At 35.8% G+C, this 21,810-nt stretch overlaps 1 protein-coding gene across 4 annotated transcripts in view; it reads right to left on the reverse strand.

Moving 5' to 3' along the window:
• The window catches only part of rufy3 (RUN and FYVE domain containing 3), a 32,884-nt gene that overhangs the window by 3,405 nt on the left and 7,669 nt on the right, over positions 1-21,810 (reverse strand). For 2 of the 4 annotated variants that reach the window (XM_056458203.1, XM_056458204.1), the window contains exons 2-17: positions 16,982-17,155; positions 14,996-15,113; positions 14,806-14,907; positions 13,216-13,339; positions 12,996-13,060; positions 12,829-12,894; positions 12,674-12,743; positions 9,814-9,906; positions 9,583-9,666; positions 9,311-9,478; positions 7,952-8,049; positions 5,560-5,679; positions 1,953-2,079; positions 1,790-1,866; positions 1,675-1,699; positions 1,505-1,582 (exon numbers count right to left, since the gene is read on the reverse strand). In XM_056458203.1, the coding sequence (XP_056314178.1) occupies positions 1,505-1,582; positions 1,675-1,699; positions 1,790-1,866; positions 1,953-2,079; positions 5,560-5,679; positions 7,952-8,049; positions 9,311-9,478; positions 9,583-9,666; positions 9,814-9,906; positions 12,674-12,743; positions 12,829-12,894; positions 12,996-13,060; positions 13,216-13,339; positions 14,806-14,907; positions 14,996-15,113; positions 16,982-17,155 (1,589 nt within the window). Of the gene's footprint in view, positions 1-1,504; positions 1,583-1,674; positions 1,700-1,789; positions 1,867-1,952; positions 2,080-5,559; positions 5,680-5,857; positions 6,830-7,951; positions 8,050-9,310; positions 9,479-9,582; positions 9,667-9,813; positions 9,907-12,673; positions 12,744-12,828; positions 12,895-12,995; positions 13,061-13,215; positions 13,340-14,805; positions 14,908-14,995; positions 15,114-16,981; positions 17,156-21,810 lie in introns of those variants that run through there. The other 2 variants (XM_056458205.1, XM_056458206.1) reach the window with 1 other exon arrangement.

A 21,810-nucleotide genomic window follows, 5' to 3' on the forward strand; every position in this document is an offset into this window, starting at 1 on the left:
ATTATAACACAAACAATGTTTTTTTTTGTCATTTAAAAATTACAGTTCTTGGCCAATTACTAACTTTTAGAGCTTCTAAAAAAAAAAAAAAAAAAAGGAGCGAGACATGGCCTTAATTGTGACTGGTTGGATTAAATGGGTAAATAATAACGTTTAATCTTCAGCTAATGCATTTAATACAAACTTCTGTTTAAGTGTTGGATTGTTTGTTGAAACATATACATATGATTGTTACTAGGTGTATTTTTATGTACGTAGGCATGTACATGTCCAGGTATATTAGAGATCCGTTTAGGTAAGCATCTCTATATATTTATGTTCTTATTATCTACAGATTACAACTGAATGTTTACAAATTTGTATGAAAGAAAATAGTGAGAGTATTTGGACTTGATTTCTATTAAAGGGCACCTATGATGAAAATCATCTTTTGTAAGCTGTTTGGACAGAACTGTGTGTAGGTATATTGTGTCCACATTCATATTGGGGTGATATAAAGACATTAAGACTCTTTGTTTAAATTTCCTGACATTAAAATAGGATCCAAATCCCTCCCATTTTGAGGCCCACCACAACGTGACGTGGGAGTGTGGTTTCCTCTCCCAGCGAATTGATTGAGATTGTATTAACATGTCTCCGTAGTAACGCATATAATCATATCAACAAGACAGGATGTGTGCAGAGCAACTGGGGTTAAAAGATCTGTTGAGCTCTCTGTGATCATCAATCATCATTAAATGTGATCAAGAATGAGTTTTACAAGTTTAAAACGGTTTTAAAACAGTGCATGATTGTAATGAATTACAGCGATTTTACTGTCTTTACTTTACCGCTGCATGTCAGTACAATTATAAAAGAAGACGCTTCAATCCCGGTTTGTGGACGTTAAATCAGGTTTATTTTATATATTAACATAACGGATATCCATACAGCAATGGATATTAATGTGTATACGGTCACATTTGCTCTGCAAATCAGTGTAAAGCTAAACGTGTGTGTGTGTGCATGCCTGCGTGCATTCATGCTAAACAACATTGTGTGTGGCTCATCATCGCAGAAAAGCTTGAATTAACTCCACAACAAATACATTAAATAACCATTGGGAAAATTCTTACTGTAGTAAAGGAGATCTGCTTCATTCTTGTCTGTCACTACTGTTTGCCTACGCGAGATGCAGCAGGTGAAGGCTACATGCATCAGAGCGATCTCTGACTCTGACACACACGTTGGAACGGTGGGTGGGGAGAACCCGCTCATTTGCATTAAAGGCACAGGCAACAAAAACACCTGCAATGTCTTAACAGCTCAAATTTCCCAGATTTAGAAAAGTATAATAAATAATCTGATGGGAATTTTGAGCTGACATTTTACAGACACATTCTGGAGATACAAAAAAGACTTAAATCTTGGAAAAGGAGTAAAATAGGTGCCCCTTAAGTGAATTTGAATTTCATATTTTTCTCTCTCTAAAACAAAAAGTTAAAGTGTTGGAATGCTTTGGTACCTTGGGTGAAGTCAGAGAGTCTTGGTTTTCACACATTGGGCAGATTGATGGGTCAACCTCTTTATAAAGAGACTGGTTCTAACAAACAAAAGGAAACTTCATGAATTCATGAACAGAAAAATAAAAGAATACCGCAGTGAACCTCACAGATTAATAAAAATGTAGAGTACCTGTTCATCTTCATGTGACAGTGTCCTAAAGAAAAAGTTTTAAGATCATTTCAATAACGCTGCAGTACGTTAATACAGTTTTATGCAGAAGTTTCAGTGTTTAAGATAAACTTACAAACTGGAACTCAGACTCGTCTTTTCCTCCAGTGCAGTGCGCAGTGTATCGTTTTCCTTTCTGACAGATTCTAACTCCTAAATAAAAAAAGATCTACATTTCAGGAAACATCACTTACGCAGAGAAAGCATCTGAATGGCAGTGAAGTGGAAAAGAGCTTCACCTTTCTGATGTCCTCGATGTGTTGTTTGCCGTCTCTCTGCTGTGGAGGTGTTTTTCCCAGCAGAGTTTCAGGTGTTTGGACTCCAGGATGATCTCTGCCTTTCTTCAGCTCTTGTTCCAAAATCCACCTAACACACAGAGAAAGACTCTTTCACTTTCACAAGCACGTGTCTGCATTTTACACATTAGCAATGTCCGAGAAATACCCGATAATGAGCACTTGTGTGCATTAAGTATAGGGTTCAGGAAATTTGCATCAAAACCAGCTACACATTTTACATTGCTTTTTGCTTTGCTTGTTTGTTTGTTTGTGTTTCAATTTACGTTCATGCCATTTGCAATAATACAACTAAAAAAATATAATATGTTCAGTTCATAATTGGTTCACATAGTCACAATTTATCTGATTTGGTTCACTCTTATTGGAATGTATATGTGTAGAGCAGCACCAAGTGTGAACGGATCCTAACATAAATATATCATGAACAACAAAAAAAGTGAAAAATTACTCGCTTTTCACTCTATTTGAACCTTTATGACTTTCTTTATTCTGTTGAACACAAAGAAAGATATTTTGAAGAAAGCTGATTTCCATAGTAGAAAACAAATTCTATGGATATCAATAGTTACAGGTTTAGAGATTTCTTTAAATTATCTTCTTCTGTATTCAACAGCTGAAAAATCACATAAGTTTTAAACAAATGAAGGGTAAATGATACAAGAACTTTCATTTTGTGGTGAATATCCCTTTAAGACTAATAATAATAATAATAATAATAATAATAATAATATGGTAAATAATAAAAGGTACATTTGATTTTCTTTATTTAGCAATCACATTTTTCATTTATTTTATCAGAAGTGCAGTAACAAATACTGTAAAACATTTATATAATTAATTACAAAATACATACAATTAGTGCTATTAATGCTGACTTGGTGTTTAAGAATAATTTATTATTATTCTACATGCTTTTATAAATGATGAATACATAATGATAAAATTTCAATATTTCTTCAGTTTTATTTATTTACTTCAGTTTTTACTTTTTTCAATTTCAAATGTATTAATTTAATTAATTATTAATTTATAAATGTTCCCTTTCTACTAATTAAATGAATACCTGTATAGCACTTCAAGTATTTTTAAAAGAGCAACTATTATGGGCTTTTGAAAATTACCACCCATGCGATGTATAACAGCTCTAAGTGAATGGAAACATCTAGCTGAGGTTTGAATCTGAAAGTGCACTGTTTAAAAATATTGATTCTGTTGAGTCAATTCAGAGCCAAATGAATGATTCCTCCTTTGTTCAAATCTTTTGCCTGAATGCATGGACGTTGATGTGGGACAACGCCAAATATTAAGTGCCGGATCCAGTAAAACGTATACGCGCCTTTCTATTCAGACACTAGCGGAGTGTGAAGGATCATGGGATTGATCATGAAGCGAAGATTAAAATCATTGAGGGACGGCCAGACATGCGGCTGTGGGGAATAAAGGGTCAAAATTTGTTTTCACAACACCACAGTATAGCCAAACTAGTGCTGTGTTTGTTCCTGTCATTTTTCTGATGAGTGATACAATAACCCACCCTGCAGCTCTGGATTCGCTGGACTTTTGTTATAAAAGGAAGGATCAGTAAAGACTACTAATGTATGGAACTTTGTCAGTAACTTTTACACAGTTTATATGGACCGGTTTTCTTCTTCCTCCAGATCCTGTAGGTGTTTCTCCTTTCTAAACATTGTGAAGTGTGATTAAAATGGTTGCCTTGTTTTCTAAAGCCTGCAAAATACGTATTTAATTGTGTGTTGTAACTCGTAATCATTCAGCGCCGCTTGTAATCCATATCTATTATAGATCAGTGCTTGTAATGTCTCTCTCAGGTTAAATCTGTATGGGCTATTCACATATTGCATCCAACACCATGTTGAAAATGTAACACGTGCTTCTCCCTTTACTGATTTAAATGCGTTCTGTGCTCGCGATCTCCTGCTGTTTGTTGCTATGGCCACCATCAGCTGTTCCTCACACGTGTGAGGAGGTCAATTTTCAAATTAAATCAACTTTTGCCACTGTGTGGATTAATACTGAATGTGTGTTGTATTTATTACTTGGGGTTAGGGTTAAGAGCAGAGTAATATGCTGGTGTTTAACAGCATTGCTTTAATGCATTTCTGCATTAGGCTCTCACAAACACTCTGACTACTTCTTGAAGGTGGTAGGCGTTTCTCTCAGTCTCGTGCTGAACGCAGTCAACTAATCACAACAGACTGGGTCATCGGACCTATAACCGCAGATTAGCCTGAGGAAGTCGTTGGGATAATTAGGTAAAAATAAATGCCTTAGGTTTGGCGATGTTGGCCAATTTGGCCTTGATGTCTAATGTGAAACATCACAATGAACGATGGCATAGTCGTCGTAGGCGGTGGTGAATTAATTATGTATGAATAATTAATTAATTAATAACGAATTAATCATTTGTAGCCTACCGTTTCAACTACCTGACCCGCATGGTCTTTGTTTTACCCATAAACAAATCATAAATAAATAAGGATAAATTACACACAAATTACCACCTGTCAATCACTTTTCTGGCATGAATAGGCAGAGTGATTGGTGTCGTTATAATGGCGTCGACAAACTTGGTTGGTAAAAAAGGTGCACAACCAACAGGAACCAACCAACAATATCTGAGTTTTTCGTTAAAATTACTAAGTACAAGTGTGAAAGCAGAAGATTGAAGAAGTGTACTGATGCTGTGACACGTTACCTGATAGATTCAAATGACCAGTCATTAGATAGAGACAAGATTAATTAAATATCACGTTTAACAACTATAGTGAGATGCGACCCAGCAGTACATCCTTGATAAACTGTCCGATGTCAACTGCTCACTGGGGTTTTGTGCTCAAAGCACCCACTGACTGCCTGGAGCTCAGACGTGCACATATGCTGCAGTACATGCCAGAGTGTGTGTGTCTAGTCACATGATATGCGTTTTCAGCGGTGTAGTGTGGAAGGAGGGCTTTTCATAAATGCTAGGTGAAACGCCAGTGTGGACGTGAATCGTTTTCGTTCTAAAATGCCATTTTAAAACTAAGACATATTAGTGTTAATGGGATCGTGTGTATTTTTCGCAAGCGGGTTGCTGCTGTGATGGGGGCGGGGCTAAGCCGGCATTGTGATGTCTATCAGCCATCGGCAATGGGCATTGTCTATCAACCCAACCCTAAAATGCATATTATAAGACAATGAAAGTGTCCCCAAAACCAAAAATATGAGACCCCCAAAACCAAAATGTGACCTTAATGTGCATAACAGGAGCTCTTTAAAACATCCTATTTAAGTCTTGTATAGTCCGTCTACAAGAAATTATCCTGGATTAACAAGTGCTTTAAAACATTATAATTTTTCTACATGTCATGTTAATTAGATGCGTAATTAATTTTCTGATGCTTCTATACTTGTTTGTTTTGTAAAACTTAGCCTTTACACTGAAATAACTTCCTAACATTTGCTTTCTAGATACTTTGAACTAAATGAGCGACATGTCCACTGACCAGTAGTCGTAACAAAAAAGTCAGTGAGTAAATCTCAGCACCTCTGTCTCCGCAGCTGCTCCACCTCCGTCTGCAGACTCTCAATCTTGTCCCCAAACTCCTGCTTGAAGAGTCGATTGGCCTCGTCCGCCAGATCCCGCTCTCGCTCCGCCTTCTTACATCTGAATTTGGGCCACATTAACTTAATGAGGTGAAATGAAAACTAAAAGCCATGGAAAAATGAAATGAATTAAACGAGAAAAAGCACCAAGAAGACATGAAGGATGAACTTAAAAGACAAGCTGGAGAAGACAGGAGGAAACTGGAGGTGCTCAAGAAGGCAAAGCAGTCTGACAAGTGTCTGATTGTTTTTTTATTAAGCTATGTTTTGCTACAGTTCACATCTATATTATGGTCTACATACAATGTCAGTCCGTTCACAATTTACAGGATTTTAGCATCCTTTCCGCAGAAGCTCGGGGACACAAACATCTTTCCAAAGCTTTTGAGTTTTGGCATCATCTACCACGGCATCAAATTCAGATTTCAATGACATTTGCCAGCTGTAAAATAATCCAAGCACGCAACTCTGCACTCAACATCAACAAATAAACTCCTGAATATGCCAGAAAGAAGGAAACTCGGTTGTTTTGCTTAGCTTGGGTTTTCCATCAAAGATTCAACATCATGAAACGCAAGTCAAATATTCAGCTCCAATAATTTGAAGAGATCAACCAAAATAATCCAATGATATGTTTTATGGAGTTGTATATTTTACACAGAGTATAAATAGATTGTACGTTTTTTTGTTAGGAAACTTTCGCCGTGCTGAACTGGTTTATGGTTTTCTTATTGTAGCAAGATAAAAAAAAAAGGTTTCCTGTTAGCCTTATTTTTCAGTATTGAGAAGTAAGAGAGATGCATTTCCATTACTTAAAATGTACATGTCGGCCATCTTTATTCAAAGATTTACCAAAAGAGCTGCATTTTATTTCGGCTAAAACATACAGAGGGAGACTAAAGACGGAACCACTGGTTTGGGTGTACAATGTTGAAAACTGAGGGGTGACAGAAGCAAGAGCTGTAGTTTTCAGTCCGATTTCGAGACAAAACAACTGCAATAAATGGATCTGAAACCCAGTAATAAAATAAATACCTAGTCGTCTATGTTATGCAGAGTCAAACTGAAGATCTGTTTTTTTTTGTTTGTTTGTTTGTTTTTAATGTAGGCTTTTTTTGGAAATTATGTAACGATGTTTTTATTGCTGCCTCTGAAGGAGTTTTCCAGCAGCTGTGTTCAAGCTTCGCGCCTGTTTAGCCATGTCTTTCTCACTGCTCAGGAAAAATTAGGAGAAACACAAGAGAATGAGAATGGGAGAATACCAAACAAACAGGTAAAGGTAAAAGAAGAGATTGACAGAGAAGAAGACCACAGAGATGGAGAGAAGTTATTGAAGGAACAGACAGTTGGGAGGCAGCACTGTTTGTTGGAAAAACAGGAAATAAGTAGACTTGACTTATCAGTGTTCTGATTTGTGCTCTACATGTGTGATTGTATATGTCATAGATTATTTTATATATACTACCACATCAAACTTTTGTATCACACTGCATAAACATTTTTTTCAAGTAAAGTTGTCAGATTATGTCTGCAGTGTATTGTATCATATCTTATCTTTTAATTAATACCATGGCAGCTTCATTGGCAAAAACTATATAAAATAATACAAATAAAATCAATCAAAACAAACACAAGCTGTATACATTGGACTTTTTTTACATTAATATAGCAAAAAAAAAAAAAATCTAAAACATTTTAATTAACGACTATTTAAATTTGTTTATTTCATAGAAAAACATTCTACAAACAAGAACAGTCCAACATAATGTTTACCAGAGAGATAAGTTATTTTACAAAACATGCACAGAGTACCTTCATCTTTTTGTAGAAATGCATGTGCTAGTCTTGTATGACCAATTAGACATCTGATAAAGATCACTTGACCAAATCTTTTATTATATATTAAAAATAGATGAAATATCAGAAGGAATTTCATACAAATTATTATTTGTCTATGTATTCTACTATTCTAGCCAATTATTAAAAAGAAGTGAATACGTAACACTAATTAAAAGGTTTAATATTGAGGGAGGAATTTCCTCTGCTTTACAAGACCATAACAACAATTTATATATGTATTATGATCATACAGAGCAGAGGTAAACTTCCCGACATTCCATTGAAATATTTTTATACAGTGCAAAACATAAAGTCCAAATTGATGTTAAATATACATTTTAAAAATGTTTAACAATAATAATATATATAGCTTAAATATTATATATATAGTTTAAATTTTGTTTTAAAATGATAAAGAAACTAATATCCCAAATACTTCATTATAGTATAGTGTCATGTGTAAACGCTGTGCTGATGTAGTCAGAGTCTCTCACCTGCTCTCCAGCTGTTTGATGATGCTCCCCATCTGGTTTGTTTTCTCCTCCAAGCGGCCGATGATGTCACTCTTCTGTTTTGCGCTGCTGTCTGAGCTCTACAAGCCAAACACACACCAATATCAGGCTGAACATTAAAGTTTTGCGACTTCAAACAAAAGTGGCACTAAAATGGTTTTTAAATCCAGGATTCAGATGTATGAACAAAAAGTCCTAAACTTTAAACAACACAGGCCAGTTGCACCAACAGTGTGCAAGTTAAAATGTAACTTAGTTGCGATGTAAAGCGATACCAAGTTACAGTTTACACACTACTAAATAGTTTTGCTGCACCACTGAGCTTAGTTTAAATATAACTCTACATTCATTCTACTCATGAATAACGGTAGAAAAAAAAAGGACAGTGAGATTAGATTACACTAATGAGCTCGTGATTGATAATGAAGAACCACAAGTTCTCATCCTTCATCTCACTCTGCTTACATACTTTAGCTTTTTTCTGTGTTTAATATCCTGCCAAATCTTACATTCTTTCCAATTACTGAGAAACTATTTTAATTTTCTTCCTGTTCATTTTTGTTTCCATATGCAGGCTATTAAATGAACTTCAAATTTAAGGTTTTGATATTAATAACTTCTTCGTGTTCAGTTCACGCACATTTCAGGCTATTTTCCTATTTCCCAAGGAAAACATGATGGCTTCTGATTGGGTATAACATCATTCATTACCTTATGGACAGCTTACGACTTACTAACTGTGTTAAGAACATGTGGTGCAACAAAAGTAACACATTTAGTTACAAGCTAGTAGTAGTAGTTACTAAGCCTCTACTGTGGACTTTACACTCCATATTTAGCAACATATGGTCAGGTGGTGCAACCCTACCCCGTTTTTAGGCTTCTTTAAGTCTATATCGCAAAAGAATTTCTAGGTTTACAGTGCATTACACTTTCTGCAAAGTTAAATGAACTATTTGTACCATACCACAAGTCTACACTACACTGCCAGTGTCAAACTAAATCAGTAATTACAAAAAATAAATCTGTGTTGTAAACATAATAGTTTTGTATAAGCCGATAAATAAAAAAATAACTGGCATGGCAATATTTTATTTTTCTTGTGTCTGAATGCTTTAAACTGACCTGAAATGCACACACAAAAATATGCAAATGATCAACTTTTTAGTAAATGTATGGTCAAGACTCCATAAATTATGTGTTTTCAACTGTGGCTCCTGCTCAACTGTATTATATTGCATGTATAAAAAAAGCATTGAAGCTTGAAAAGCAGCTCCTGTGTTCTTACGTGCATGTGGGAAACCTGTATTTCTACCCAAAGCTGTATTTCTCCTACTGTACCTGTGACTTAACGGAGAGCTCATGGTTGAGTGTGCGCACGTCATCTAACTGCTGTCTGAGCTCCACCAAAGCATCGTGTTTCTCGCAGATGTCCTTCTCTAGCATCTTCATGGACAACTCCATCTCCTGCTTCATCCCGATCTGCAGCTCCAGCTCCTTCTCCACATCCTGCACACACACAGGTCACTGACACTTCTAACACAGAGTAAATCCTTTGAGAACTTTGCATCAGAGTCTTCCTCTATTTTGCTTTACATTAATGTTTTACTCACAAGTCTGAGCTGAGTTTCCTCTTTGAGCTGTTTGCGAGTTTCTCCAAGCACTTGGCCATTTGCAGTCCCATCTGCTCTTGATGCCTTCAGGAGAAACACGGATCATAAATCAGGCCACAGAGAGTTATGACTGCACTTATGAGTAGCTTGACTCAAGTCATGTTGTTTGACTGATTGTTAGTCTTCTGTGATATTAATTATATAACGGAGTTAAACACTGTGTTTGCTCACCTTGCGACTGGACTCCACAAAGTAAGAGCCCTCCTCCTTTACTCTTTCCAGTTCCTCTTGCAGAGTGATGATCCTGTTGTTTGCAACAGCAAGCTGTAGAACAAACAGAATGTGCACATGTAGTTGAGATGAGAAATGAACTATTACCTACTGACAGCTATTACCTACCTACAGAGGTGTTGCTAGACCCAATTTACTGGGGCACGTGACCCATGAAAAAAAATAATAAAAAAAATAATAATAATTGCCAGTGCTCCAGTAAATGCATTGAGATATGATTTACTTCATATGCAAGTGTATTTATTAAGAAAGGTAATTATGGAATAAAGACGTTATTCTCGATGTGCAACCGAACCAACGCTGGTGAAAGCAATGTAGTTTAATCAAAGAGCAAACTGACGCACAGAGAACCCGTGCGCCTCTCGCACACGCTGCTCTTCTCCCGGTGCAAGTCCCGGTAGTTAACATGCACGCCAAAAAAACTGCATTGTAATGCGTTGTAAAACCAGCGTAACAGCCTTTTTTTTGTTTTGCAAGTCGACAAAACTAAAGTTTAAACAATAACTGAGGGATGACGAGTCAGGGTGATGAGACTTAATAAACTTTATAAAGTCTCTGCCCTGTGTCAAGTCTAAGACAACAAATAATTATATAAAACATCTTTTTTGTATTCTATTGAATTGTTTATAGAATTTAATTTAAATGAAATTAATATTCATGCAAAAGATTTTCTAAATGATCATATCATATCACTCCAGTTGTGTATTAACATTGTTTTCCAGTTACATTTAAGATTATTTAGAATAATAATTGTATAATATAATATGTGTATAAAATTGTATAATATGTATGATTGTTTTCATAAAAATATCTAACAACCTCTAGAACAATGTTATATATTTTGCTGAAGTATGTGCTTACATTATCCCAAATGTCTCAAATAATGTTCAAATACTGAGAAATGAGCAATTTTAACTAGTGACACAAACCGTGTCCTGTGTGGTCATGCTCCTAACACAACACACTTCATACCACCAAGTTTTTCAAATGACTCACTTGAGGATTCGTGAAAATTTGAGTTTGAGTGTCTACACTTAAGTAACACTTAATTCACTAACAGTTAACGTCAGTGTATTGTATTGTTTACAAATTTTTATTCTTATTTTTTATTCTTCAGACTACATTTTATGTATATTTTTTAGATGACATTTTATGTAGAATTGTGTTTATTGTAAATTCTTTCTTAAAACTAAACTTTTTGTATTAATATTATATGTTAGGCACCTAGGGTCTGAGAGTAACGTAATTTCAATTCTCTATATGTCCTGTGTTGAATTGACAATAAAGCTGACTTTGAGTTTACTCATTCTCAAGTGGTTCCAAACCACTTGTTTCTTTCTTCTGTTACAAGATATTTGAAGACAGCTGAAAACCTGTATCTTTTGAAAACAAATACTACTGGAGTCTTTGGTTATAGGTTAACATCTTATTCTGTGTTTAACAGAAGAATGAAACTCAAAGGTTTGAAACCTGTAAAGGTTGCGAAAATCATAGCAGAATTTTGTATTTTTTAACTATCTCTTAAATGACTGAATTTCTCTCATTTATAAACACAATCATGCGTACACATGAAATGTGAGGCAGAGATATCTATATTCATGTCATAGCCTGAGTGCTTAAATGCTTGAATACTTCTCCTCCACATGAAAACACCAACTAAAATGTATAAGACAAGTTCAAAGACAGTGGCATATGCAAATGTGAATTTCTGGTTCAATTGGAACTGCTATCTACTTGTTTTGGATAAAACTTTGAGGTACCACTTTATTTTGATGGATCAATCGAGTATTAGTAGACTGTCTGCTTAATGTCTGCTGATACTGCTCCTTCAACAGACATTTAACTGACTATATGAACCGTTGCGAGTACATGTCAACTTACACTAACCCTAACCTAACAGTCTACTTATAATCTAATGAGAATTAGTTGGCATCTAGATGCAATGTAACTTAATTCAACAAACGAACCATCAAATAAAGTGTGACCAACTTTGCAGACCTTTTACACTAGCTACATTAGACATTGCGGTTTAGAATTGCATCACTAAACCATAGTCAACTGGGTTTTTTTAACTACATTTAATAGACAACATTTAATAGATCAATGTTTCTTAACCACGTTCCAGGAGGACCACCAGCTCTGCACATTTTCCATGTCTCCTTAACCCTCCTAAACACACCTGATTCAGATCATCAGCAGAGACTAAAAGACCTGTAATGGCCGTGACAGACAAAGGAGACATCCAAAACATGCAGTGTTGGTGATCCTTCAGTAACATGGTTGGGAAACGCTGGAATAGATAGTAGAATAGGCTTCTTGAGACCTCTTGGGTATGAGAACTCTTAAAGGAGTAGTTCACCCAAAACTCAATATTCTGTCATCATTTACTCACCCTTCACTTATTCCAAACCTGTTTGACTTTCTTTCTTGTATGACTTTATTTTGAAGAAAGCTGTAAACCTGTAACCATTGATTTTCATACTGTAGTATTTGGTTTTCCTACTATGGACGTCAATTTTTACTGGTCTTCAGCTTTCCTAAAATGCATTATTATGTGTACAATGTAGGAAAGAAACTCATAAAGGTTTGAAAGCACACAAGGGTGAGTAAATAGTGAGTGAGACTGTCCCTTTGATTCGAAATTCTTACAAACACCAAAGAGTAATCAAGAGCAAACTTCTGTTCTTGAATATGTGATGTGAATTCTGCAACTTTGGAGATCATTTATTAAAACATATCGTTTCCCACACACTTATTTCCCACAACTTAATCAGTCCATCAACCAACTATTCTTACCCACCTCCTCTGTGAGTTTTGTGTTAGACTTTTCCAGCGCATCCACTTTGGCTTGAAGATTATTCACTGATGCACTGTGAAAGAGGAATTTAGAAAGACAATGTGACAATGCTTTCCAAATGAGCAGTGAATACACCCACAAGGGTAAACCCACCGCACCTTAAATGTCTGTTCAGTTCCTCCACATAATTCTTCTGGTCAAGAATAGCTGTGATCTGTCCATCCCTGCAAGCAAAGACTTACTTTAGAGGAAGTATTGAGATTTTCACGAAACCTGTCAGATTAAAACAACTAGTATAATTGAGGAAGTGAAAAAATGAACTCACCCCTCTGTGCTTTTGCTGCTGTGTGCGCCGTCTTTCAGGTACATAGAAAAATCGATGACCCCAACCTAATAAGTGAGAGGAGATCTTAGTACACTGTAAAAAACTAATAAAATTACTTTTTGGCATTTTGGGAGAAGGACAATGCAATAAAGATAATGCTCTACACAATCATCTGTTGTCCTCCATTGCTCCAGTAGAGTAAAAAGAAAGTATCAAATACCTGCGAGTCTAAATCTTCTCCCTTCATACACAAGTTAGCATCAATGACATTCAGGCCCACCAACAGCCCAGCAATCACAGCTCCTTCCTCCTCCATCATGAGGGCATTGGGCTCGTAGAATTCACTGAGGAAAAACAACAACAATAGTAAACATAAAACGTTGGCAAATCTGGTACACACAACCATAATTACAGAGTTTATATTAAAGTGCCATTACAAAATGTTCTAAGCAATGTTCATAACTGGTTTGCATGAACACCAGGGACATTTTACATATACAAACAGCTATATTAGGCAAGATAATGCAAGGCAAGTTTATTTATATAGCACATTTCATACACAATGATAAGCCAAAGTGCTTTGCATAAACAAGAATAAACGAAACAAGAAAATAAAAACAATTAGAAGAGTTTAAAATGAGCCACCCAATTTATGATACGGCCAGCTCGCTACCGACCGTACCATAAAAAAAGATCAGATTCATAAAAAGGCACATAATGAAATAAACATTTATTGAAGGGAATAACAAATATAACAAACTGTCTAGGATTTAAAATAAATAAGAAATCAACTGAAATTCTCTTAACAATATACAACGCTCTATAACACACAAACATAAGACGGCAAAACAAAACAAACAAAACAAGATTTTTTCAACACATTTCTAAACATAATAGTAACTTATAACTGAACTCTTTTAAGTTATTGAATAATGATGGTTTGTTCTGTAGACAGTGGGAAAAAAAATAGCTTGAAGGGGCTAATAATTTTGACCTTAAAACTTTTCATAAAAAAACTTTACTTTTACTTTTAAAAAGCTTTTATTCTAGCCAAAATAAAACAAATAAGACTTTCTCCACAAGAAAAAATATTATCAGACATACTGTGAAAATTTCCTTGCTCTGTTAAACATTATTTGGGAGATACTTAAAAAAAAAAAGAAAAAGAAATTTAAAGGGGGGCTAATAATTCTGACTTCAACTGTACATCCTCCACCCATAAATTAATTAACTGTGATGTCACACTGCAAGGTCACCAAAAGCTAAGAAATAGGAAGACAGGGTCGTAACATTAAAAACAGATTCAAATGTATTAAAACAGGTTTTAAATTAATGAAAAAGAAAACAAAGACATAATATAGTGTGATCTGTCGTACATAACACAATGATCATTCAGGAAAGGCACAGCTAAACAGATGTGTTTTCAGTCCTGATTTGAATGTGCCTATTGTTGGAGCATATCTGATCATTTCTGGAAGCTGATTCCAGCAGCAGGGGGTGTAATAGTCGAAGGCTGATTCACCCTGCTTTGACTGAACCCTTGGAACTTCTCATTAACTTGATCCTAATGATCTGAGTGATCTATTAGGTTTGTATTCAGTGAGCATATCTGTAATGTATTGAGGTTTATTATTGATTTAAAGACAAGTAATAATACTTTAAAATCTATTCTGAAAGTAACTGGGAGCCAGTGTAAAGACCTGAGGACAGGGATGTTGTGCTAGCATTTTCTGGATATTACACAATATGCGAGAGGTAAAATAATGTTTAAAAAACATGATAAAATATCATTAAAAATCAGGAACTGTACCTGAGCAGATCTTTTCGGTTAATGATGGTCTTCATGTAATCCGAGAGCTTCTTCTGCATCAAAGCCAGACGAAGCCATGCTCTGCCTCTTCCTAATGGGGTTCTGAGAAAGAAAATAACCACCAGTTTTTAGTCTGATAAACAGCAAGCATGAAATAATTGCTACGTTCAGATTAAAAACATTTTCTTACTTAAGCCCAGGAAGGTCTTTGACACTGGCTGTGATCTCACCAGCTTCTGGAGTCAACTTTTCTACAAGCTCCAAAGGACCCCAAAATGACTTATTTTGGCCAAGGAACGTTTTCTTACCTAAAATGTAAAAATTGAAAAATTAAAATTGTAGAGGGCGTCATGGTGGCACAGTGGGTAGCACAATCGAGGCGAGAAGGTCACTGGTTCGAGCTCCAGCTGGGTCAGTTGGCATTTCTGTGTGGAGTCTGCATGTTCTCCCTGTATTTGCATGGGTTTCCCCCGGGTGCTCCGGTTTCACCCACAGTCCAAAGACATGCGATATATGTGAATTTAATAAGCTAAATTGGCCGTAGTGTATGTGTGAATGAGAGTGTATGAGTGTTTCCCAGTTTAACCATTTTTGAATCCATTCTGCCAATTTCCAGGTCTAGCATGAGCACTTTCAGCATAAATCACTGAATCAGATTAGACCATTGGCATGTCGCTCAATAATCACCAAATGGTTTCAATAATGTTCCTATTTAAAACTTGCCTATTCTCTAATTGCACTGATGGAAAATAAAAGGTTGCTATTTTGTAGGACAACATGACTAGGAACTACACTCTCATTCTAGGAATTATGCTCTCATAATCAAGGAATATTTCTGCCTTACCATAGCTGCAGTAGGTGCAATGAATTTGTTACGTAGAGCCTGAAAACAGTCACCAACTAGGTAACTTCCAATGTGACCACCTGCTTGCGTAAAATCACTGCACCTGCTGCAGCCATGGTACTGCAATAAATTTGCTTGATTATTACTTGACTGTTGAATTAGAGTATTGTCCTAGATATATTAGGTTAGAAAACCCCAACTGTTCATTTACTGTTAGTCTTAGAGCATGATGTAACTACAGAAGCATCAAATAGATTATAAAAAGCATTAAAACTGTTGAAACTCTTTGGTCATTTTTGAGCAAGATGCTAATGGTCTAACCCAATCCAATGATCTATGCTAATGTAAAAAGTGCTCCCAACAGACCCAGATCTCATCTGGATAGATGTTTTTTGGCTTCCTTTATCTGAATGGATGTTTAAAGGCCCCAGTATACTTCAAACAAAGTTCTTTTTTGTTCTTCGTTTGAGGGCAAAGAGGAGTATGAAAATGCAGAGTGATGGTTTTTAGACAGTGTTTTCAAACCTTCCGACAGCCTTGTGCTGCAGTAGGCAGGGTTGTAAACATGTCAAGAAGGTCAATGTGGACTGTGACAGAAGAACAGTTTTAAAAATATTTGGCAAACAGCCTTCTCTACCAACAGCATCAGATCATTCTCTATTTGCTGAGGACAGACAAAAAAATAGTAAAAGATGTAGTGTGATAAGGTTAGCTTCTCTTCCACGTCTGTGAGATCCATCAAGAGCCTTGCAATCATACAGGTGCGGATACATCCGTACCAGCTCTGCATCTCAACCCTCCAGTTTATTGGTGGTGTTGTTTCTTTGGATGCTGTTCTCCAATCTGATCCTCATGGAATCAAAAAAATGTTCAGGTCAAAGGTGGAGTTCCAGAACACAACCACCGATTGGGAAATAGTCACAGAGCAATGGTAGCTCAAATGTTTTTAGGAGTCAAAATGAACTTCACCACAAGTTTACTTTTGTGAGATGTTTTAAACTGCCAAAATAAACGCAAAAGGATTTTGTAAGAAATTATGTTATTTCGGTTCGTTCTTTAACTTGACACATGGTTGTAGAATTAGCACATTTTCAAAACAAAAAAAAAGTGGAGTGTTCCTTTAAATAGTGGTAGCACTGTAAATTAATTTTCCAATGCAATGCAAAAAATAAATAAAAACTCTGGCACACTATACATACATGATTACAAATGGTACATGCAACATACCAAAGTACTGTGTAATCTGTAATAATCAAAATTAATGACCAAATGAACACACTATTTTTATGTAATGAACATGCTGGAGTTTAAAACATGATTCGCTATGCTTACTTTTTAGTCCGTGTTTCAGGCAGTGCTCCATGACAACAAAAAACTGCTGCAACGGGGCATAGTCTGAGTCCAGTGTGCGGCCCAGGTTCAGTGCAGACTCGATCAAGCCTTTGATGCTAAGTTTAGCCATGTTCATCAGGTTAAGCCTCTCAATGGCAATGGGGTCCTTGGGATCTAGAGTGAAGCAGAAATTCAAACATGAAGTAAAACATCATGTTATACATGATAAAATTCTCTCAATGTTACATGTCCTGAACATAAATGATAACAATGTAAGCAGAATATGAGGGGTTTGACTGAAGTTCTTTTTAAAAAAGAAAAGAAAAAAGACTTAAGGAGCAATCCCACTGACCCTGGCTACATTGCCAAATACTCCACCAAATAAATACTCAAGAAATTCAGTTTTGAATTGATCAAACAGAAGATGTGAACAGATTTCTTCCCAACATCTAAACCATGTTTCGGATAAAAGTGACAAAAGAGATGATTGTTTTAAGGAAAATACAATGCAACCTAACAATGAATGCAAGACAAATTGCATGAAGTACAGTAAATAAATTTTTACTGAATTGAATTTTAAGCTGTAGTTCTCAGGCCTCACCCTGATTCAAAACACTCCCACAGTAATCTAATCATTTTATCAAGTCTTTCAATCCATGTCTGTTAGCCAATAGCGATGACGCTTTTTAGGAGAGCACTGAGGGAAAATAATTTAAAAGAGAATATAAAGGAGAACACTAAAGGAAAAGGCTATAAACCTTTTTACTTTAAAATCCCTTCATCTGACTTTGTACAAATGGTTTATATAAATTCTGGAAAATAAAAAATTATAAATGTATAAAACAATTTTTTGACAAATTTTCCAGGAGGGTCATTTTTCACAGCATATTGACTTCATTTTTTTTTATAAAAGATGTCAGATTAAGTATTGTTATTTTAGCTCTTATTTTAAATAACTATTCCTCATACAATCATCTTAAATCACTGCAACAACAAAAACTATGATGTTCCAAGACTTTCAAAAGTACAGGAAGTCCAACAGACGCTGTAGGTTTCACCAGCTATTAAAAACCTAAAGGTGAAGCTTTACATGGCAAAGACTGAGTCAAGCCTATGCAAAGGATAATCAAACTACACAAAACAAAGTCAGACTCTATAAGGACACAGATGTTTTCTCTGTATTATAGAAAATTCTCTAAATGACAGGCCTAAATCCAAATAATTTTAACCATGGGCATGAAACACTGGTAAAATCATGCAATAAACAAGCCAGAGAATGAGGTGGGGCAGTGAGACAGCCAAAAAAAACAAGCCAGACAAGAACAATGCACCCAAATGAGTCGCCAGATATTTTGCTAGCAATAAAGAGAGCTAGCAAAAAGAAAAATTAAAAAAAAAAGGTAGGGTCATTATAATGATGGACAAAGACAGCATAAAGAAATCAACATGAAAACAGGAGGAAAAGCTCTGGAAGCTGTGCTGTGAACGTGCCATTCAGGGAGGCTGATTCGGTAAAGACAAGGCCAAGCAGCTACACCTGCTGTGGTTTTAGGATGGTGCCCGAGGAAGGGATGAGGTGGACTGGGGTGAATGATGCCACCATACGCACCTTTAAACTCATCAAGCATTTGCATTTGCTCCACCAAATCTGTGAAATCCTCCCATGAGTCTTTGCAAAAGGCAATGAAAAACAGAAAAAAAAAGCAGAAAAGGATTGGGTCATGCACATCATGGGAGTAAACCAAAGCAACAACAAGAGGGAACACGCATTATGTTGTAGGAACGTGATTCTACAAAGCCAAGCTCGTTCTCGCACACGGTTTAATATTAGCACATATATTTCTCCTAGTGAACGTCTTCAGAAGCACTAGAAGAGAATCTAAAAATAGCAGCCTGAGTGTCAATAGTCCTTAAAAGCTAATTATAATTATGTGTTGGAAGACAGCTACTATGACGTTTTTTGACTTTAGCCCCGGTCAGATCACATGGTTTTTATTGTCGGTTACGAAAGTCACTATGTCAGATTTAGCGATTTTGTCTTGATAAAATCTTGACTTTTCGAGGGTAAAAAACGTGCCAGGCTATATGTTCCTTCACCATCAATCATCCCGTGACGTCTACAATGAGCTTTATTTCCCAAAGCAGTCACATATGTTGCTATAACAATATTTCTTATCTTATTAATTTCAATGTTTTTTAAAATATGTCAATCTCAATAAACACTGATGCTTGCTGACAACTAGGCAACATTATTTAAGGGCTTTCGTTATGACATTAATAGGAGCATAAGTATATTTCTTTTAATATTAAGATATTTTCTTTTAAATCTAAAAGGTACATTATCCAGCCATGGGTTGGTTATTAAACACCCTTGCCTGAACTTGCCTCGAGTGAGACGGAGAAAATGAAAGCACATCAGCACCAAGGAAAAATCAGATGCTCAAGACAAAATAATGACATATAAAAAATGTTTCAAATATATGACAGAAGTTTGTAATACAACAATTACAGTGAAACATTAATTCAATCCTTATTTTCCAGTAAACAAACCAAATCATCCACCCACACAGTTGAGTAGTGGACGGGCACAAACAAAAAAATTATTTGCATATTTTTCTTGGAAAATTTTTCTTTTTTGAAACGAATTTAGTTTGGTATTGGTAACGTTATCTACTAAATAAACAAGAATAACATCTGAGGTGAAGTGCTTCAAAACAAGATATAAGCTTCAGTGCCAAAACACAAACTGGTTTGTTAAATAAAATTAAATCTAGCCTAAATAAAATTAAAGTGAAATATTCAGTTTCAGAGAAACTTATATTAAACTGTTTTCACTGTTAATGACAAAATCATCAATTGCCGGTGAGTTTCAATTTAATTAGTTTAATCATGTAATTTGAATAAGCAGGTAATGCTTTTACAATGTATTAGTAGCACTGAACGTGTTTCCAGATTACCTCGGAAAAACGAACTTGGTTGGAAGGTTGAGAGAACTCAAACTCATTGTGAGAACAGAGATGTCTGCATATTTGAGCCAGTCTGTCAAACAAAATAGCTTAAAATACTTTAATATTTTAGAGAAAGTAGTTTGCATAACCAATGATTGATCTTATCCACCCGAGACTCACCCATAAGTAAATATGCAGCCAATTTTTTGATTACCTGACCCACGGATTAACGGCAGTACCCGCAGATATAACTGAGAAATTCTGTGCTCCTATTGTCCAGTGTCACCCACGTGACGGAACTCGTTGTGAAGATCGGGGAAAAAATTAAACATGCTAAACTTTCTGCGATAGTGTCGTGAGGCGATGCAGACATGGTATTGGTTGTCATGAACAAAGCAACATTACACGATTGAATCTAGTGTCACAACGCCCATTTGTCGTTTACGACTCCCCACAACACCCTATGTCAAGGAAATTGTGACAAAATCGTGTGATCTGACCAGGGCTTAAAGTAGATGAAGGACCTCGGAAAATGCTGACTACTCCCAATATTTTTACACCAATTTATTAGACACAAGGCCTAACGAAAGAATACAGTTTTTCTTCTTTACCTAAAGAATGAGAAATAATAGTGGAGTAAAAAAATACAGAAAGAAAGAGAAACAGAAGAAAGACAAAAGGCAGACAAACAGACACATACAGGAGGAAATGTAGAAAGAAATAGAGAAAGAAAGAAAACACAGATATAGAGAAGGAAAGAAATACAGGAGTTGTTCCAAACCTGTGTGACTTTTATTTTCTTCTGAAAAACAAAATTGACTGAGGAATTTCTCAGTTTTTCTCCCCGTAGAAGTCAAGTCAACATTTGTTTGTGTTATCCCAAAGAAAGTCATAGAGGTCTGGAACAACACACAAGGAGACTAAATAGTGACAATTTTCTGTTTTGGGTGAACCGTTTCACTGAGATTTTCTAAATTGCTTGGCTGTTGGGGGAAAGGAGGAAATCAAATAAAACATGATACTTAATGAGGCAGAAAACAACAAACACATTACAAAGATAGAACGTCTGCATGCAGTGAAACAGAACAAGGTAAAATGGCAACTAACCAATATTAACAGATATATCCTATTTATGTAAACCACCTCTAAAGGAAATACCGGAGAGATCGCTAAGAAAAGAGACGGGCATAACTTCTATGAAACCTGGTGGACAAAGTTACTCTTTAAAAGTAGATTTTTACTGCAATGTGAATGTGAAAAGACAAATAGGTCAAACAGTTCAAATGTGATGCAATCCATGTAAATAAATGTCTATGACTAACAAACTACTACTTCTGAAGTTTATAATTATCTTAAAGGAGAACTCTGCAAACAGACTATATCAGATAACATCTTCTATTCCTGGTCTTGCTACAAGCCTGTTTCCTGTTTGACTGAAGAAGAGAAAATACATTAGACTTAAATAACTGTTGTTCTTAGTCTTAACATGTGGATTCTGGCTACATCTATCGCTTTCTTTCTTTACTTATCGATCGCACCCCCTCAAGACATTTGATTGATAAGGAATCTCAGGCCTATCTCCCTTGCAATCGCATTGCATTCGCATGACTGCATTTTCTGACATCCTCTGACATCCTCTTTGAAAGTTTTACACAAAAATCTGTGATTCTTCTGTATTGAACATGGTTTGCACAAAAACATGAGCACTAGGCTTAACTCTATGCTTGAAAAAACAAATCTGTGGATTATTAAAAAGGGATGGATGGATGGATGGATGGATGGATGGATGGATGGATGGATGGATGGATGGATGGATGGATGGATGGATGGATGGATGGATGGATGGATGGATGGATGGATGGATGGATGGATGGATGGATG

Source organism: Danio aesculapii, chromosome 5 (assembly GCF_903798145.1).
Source record: "Danio aesculapii chromosome 5, fDanAes4.1, whole genome shotgun sequence".
Lineage (NCBI taxonomy): Eukaryota > Metazoa > Chordata > Actinopteri > Cypriniformes > Danionidae > Danio > Danio aesculapii.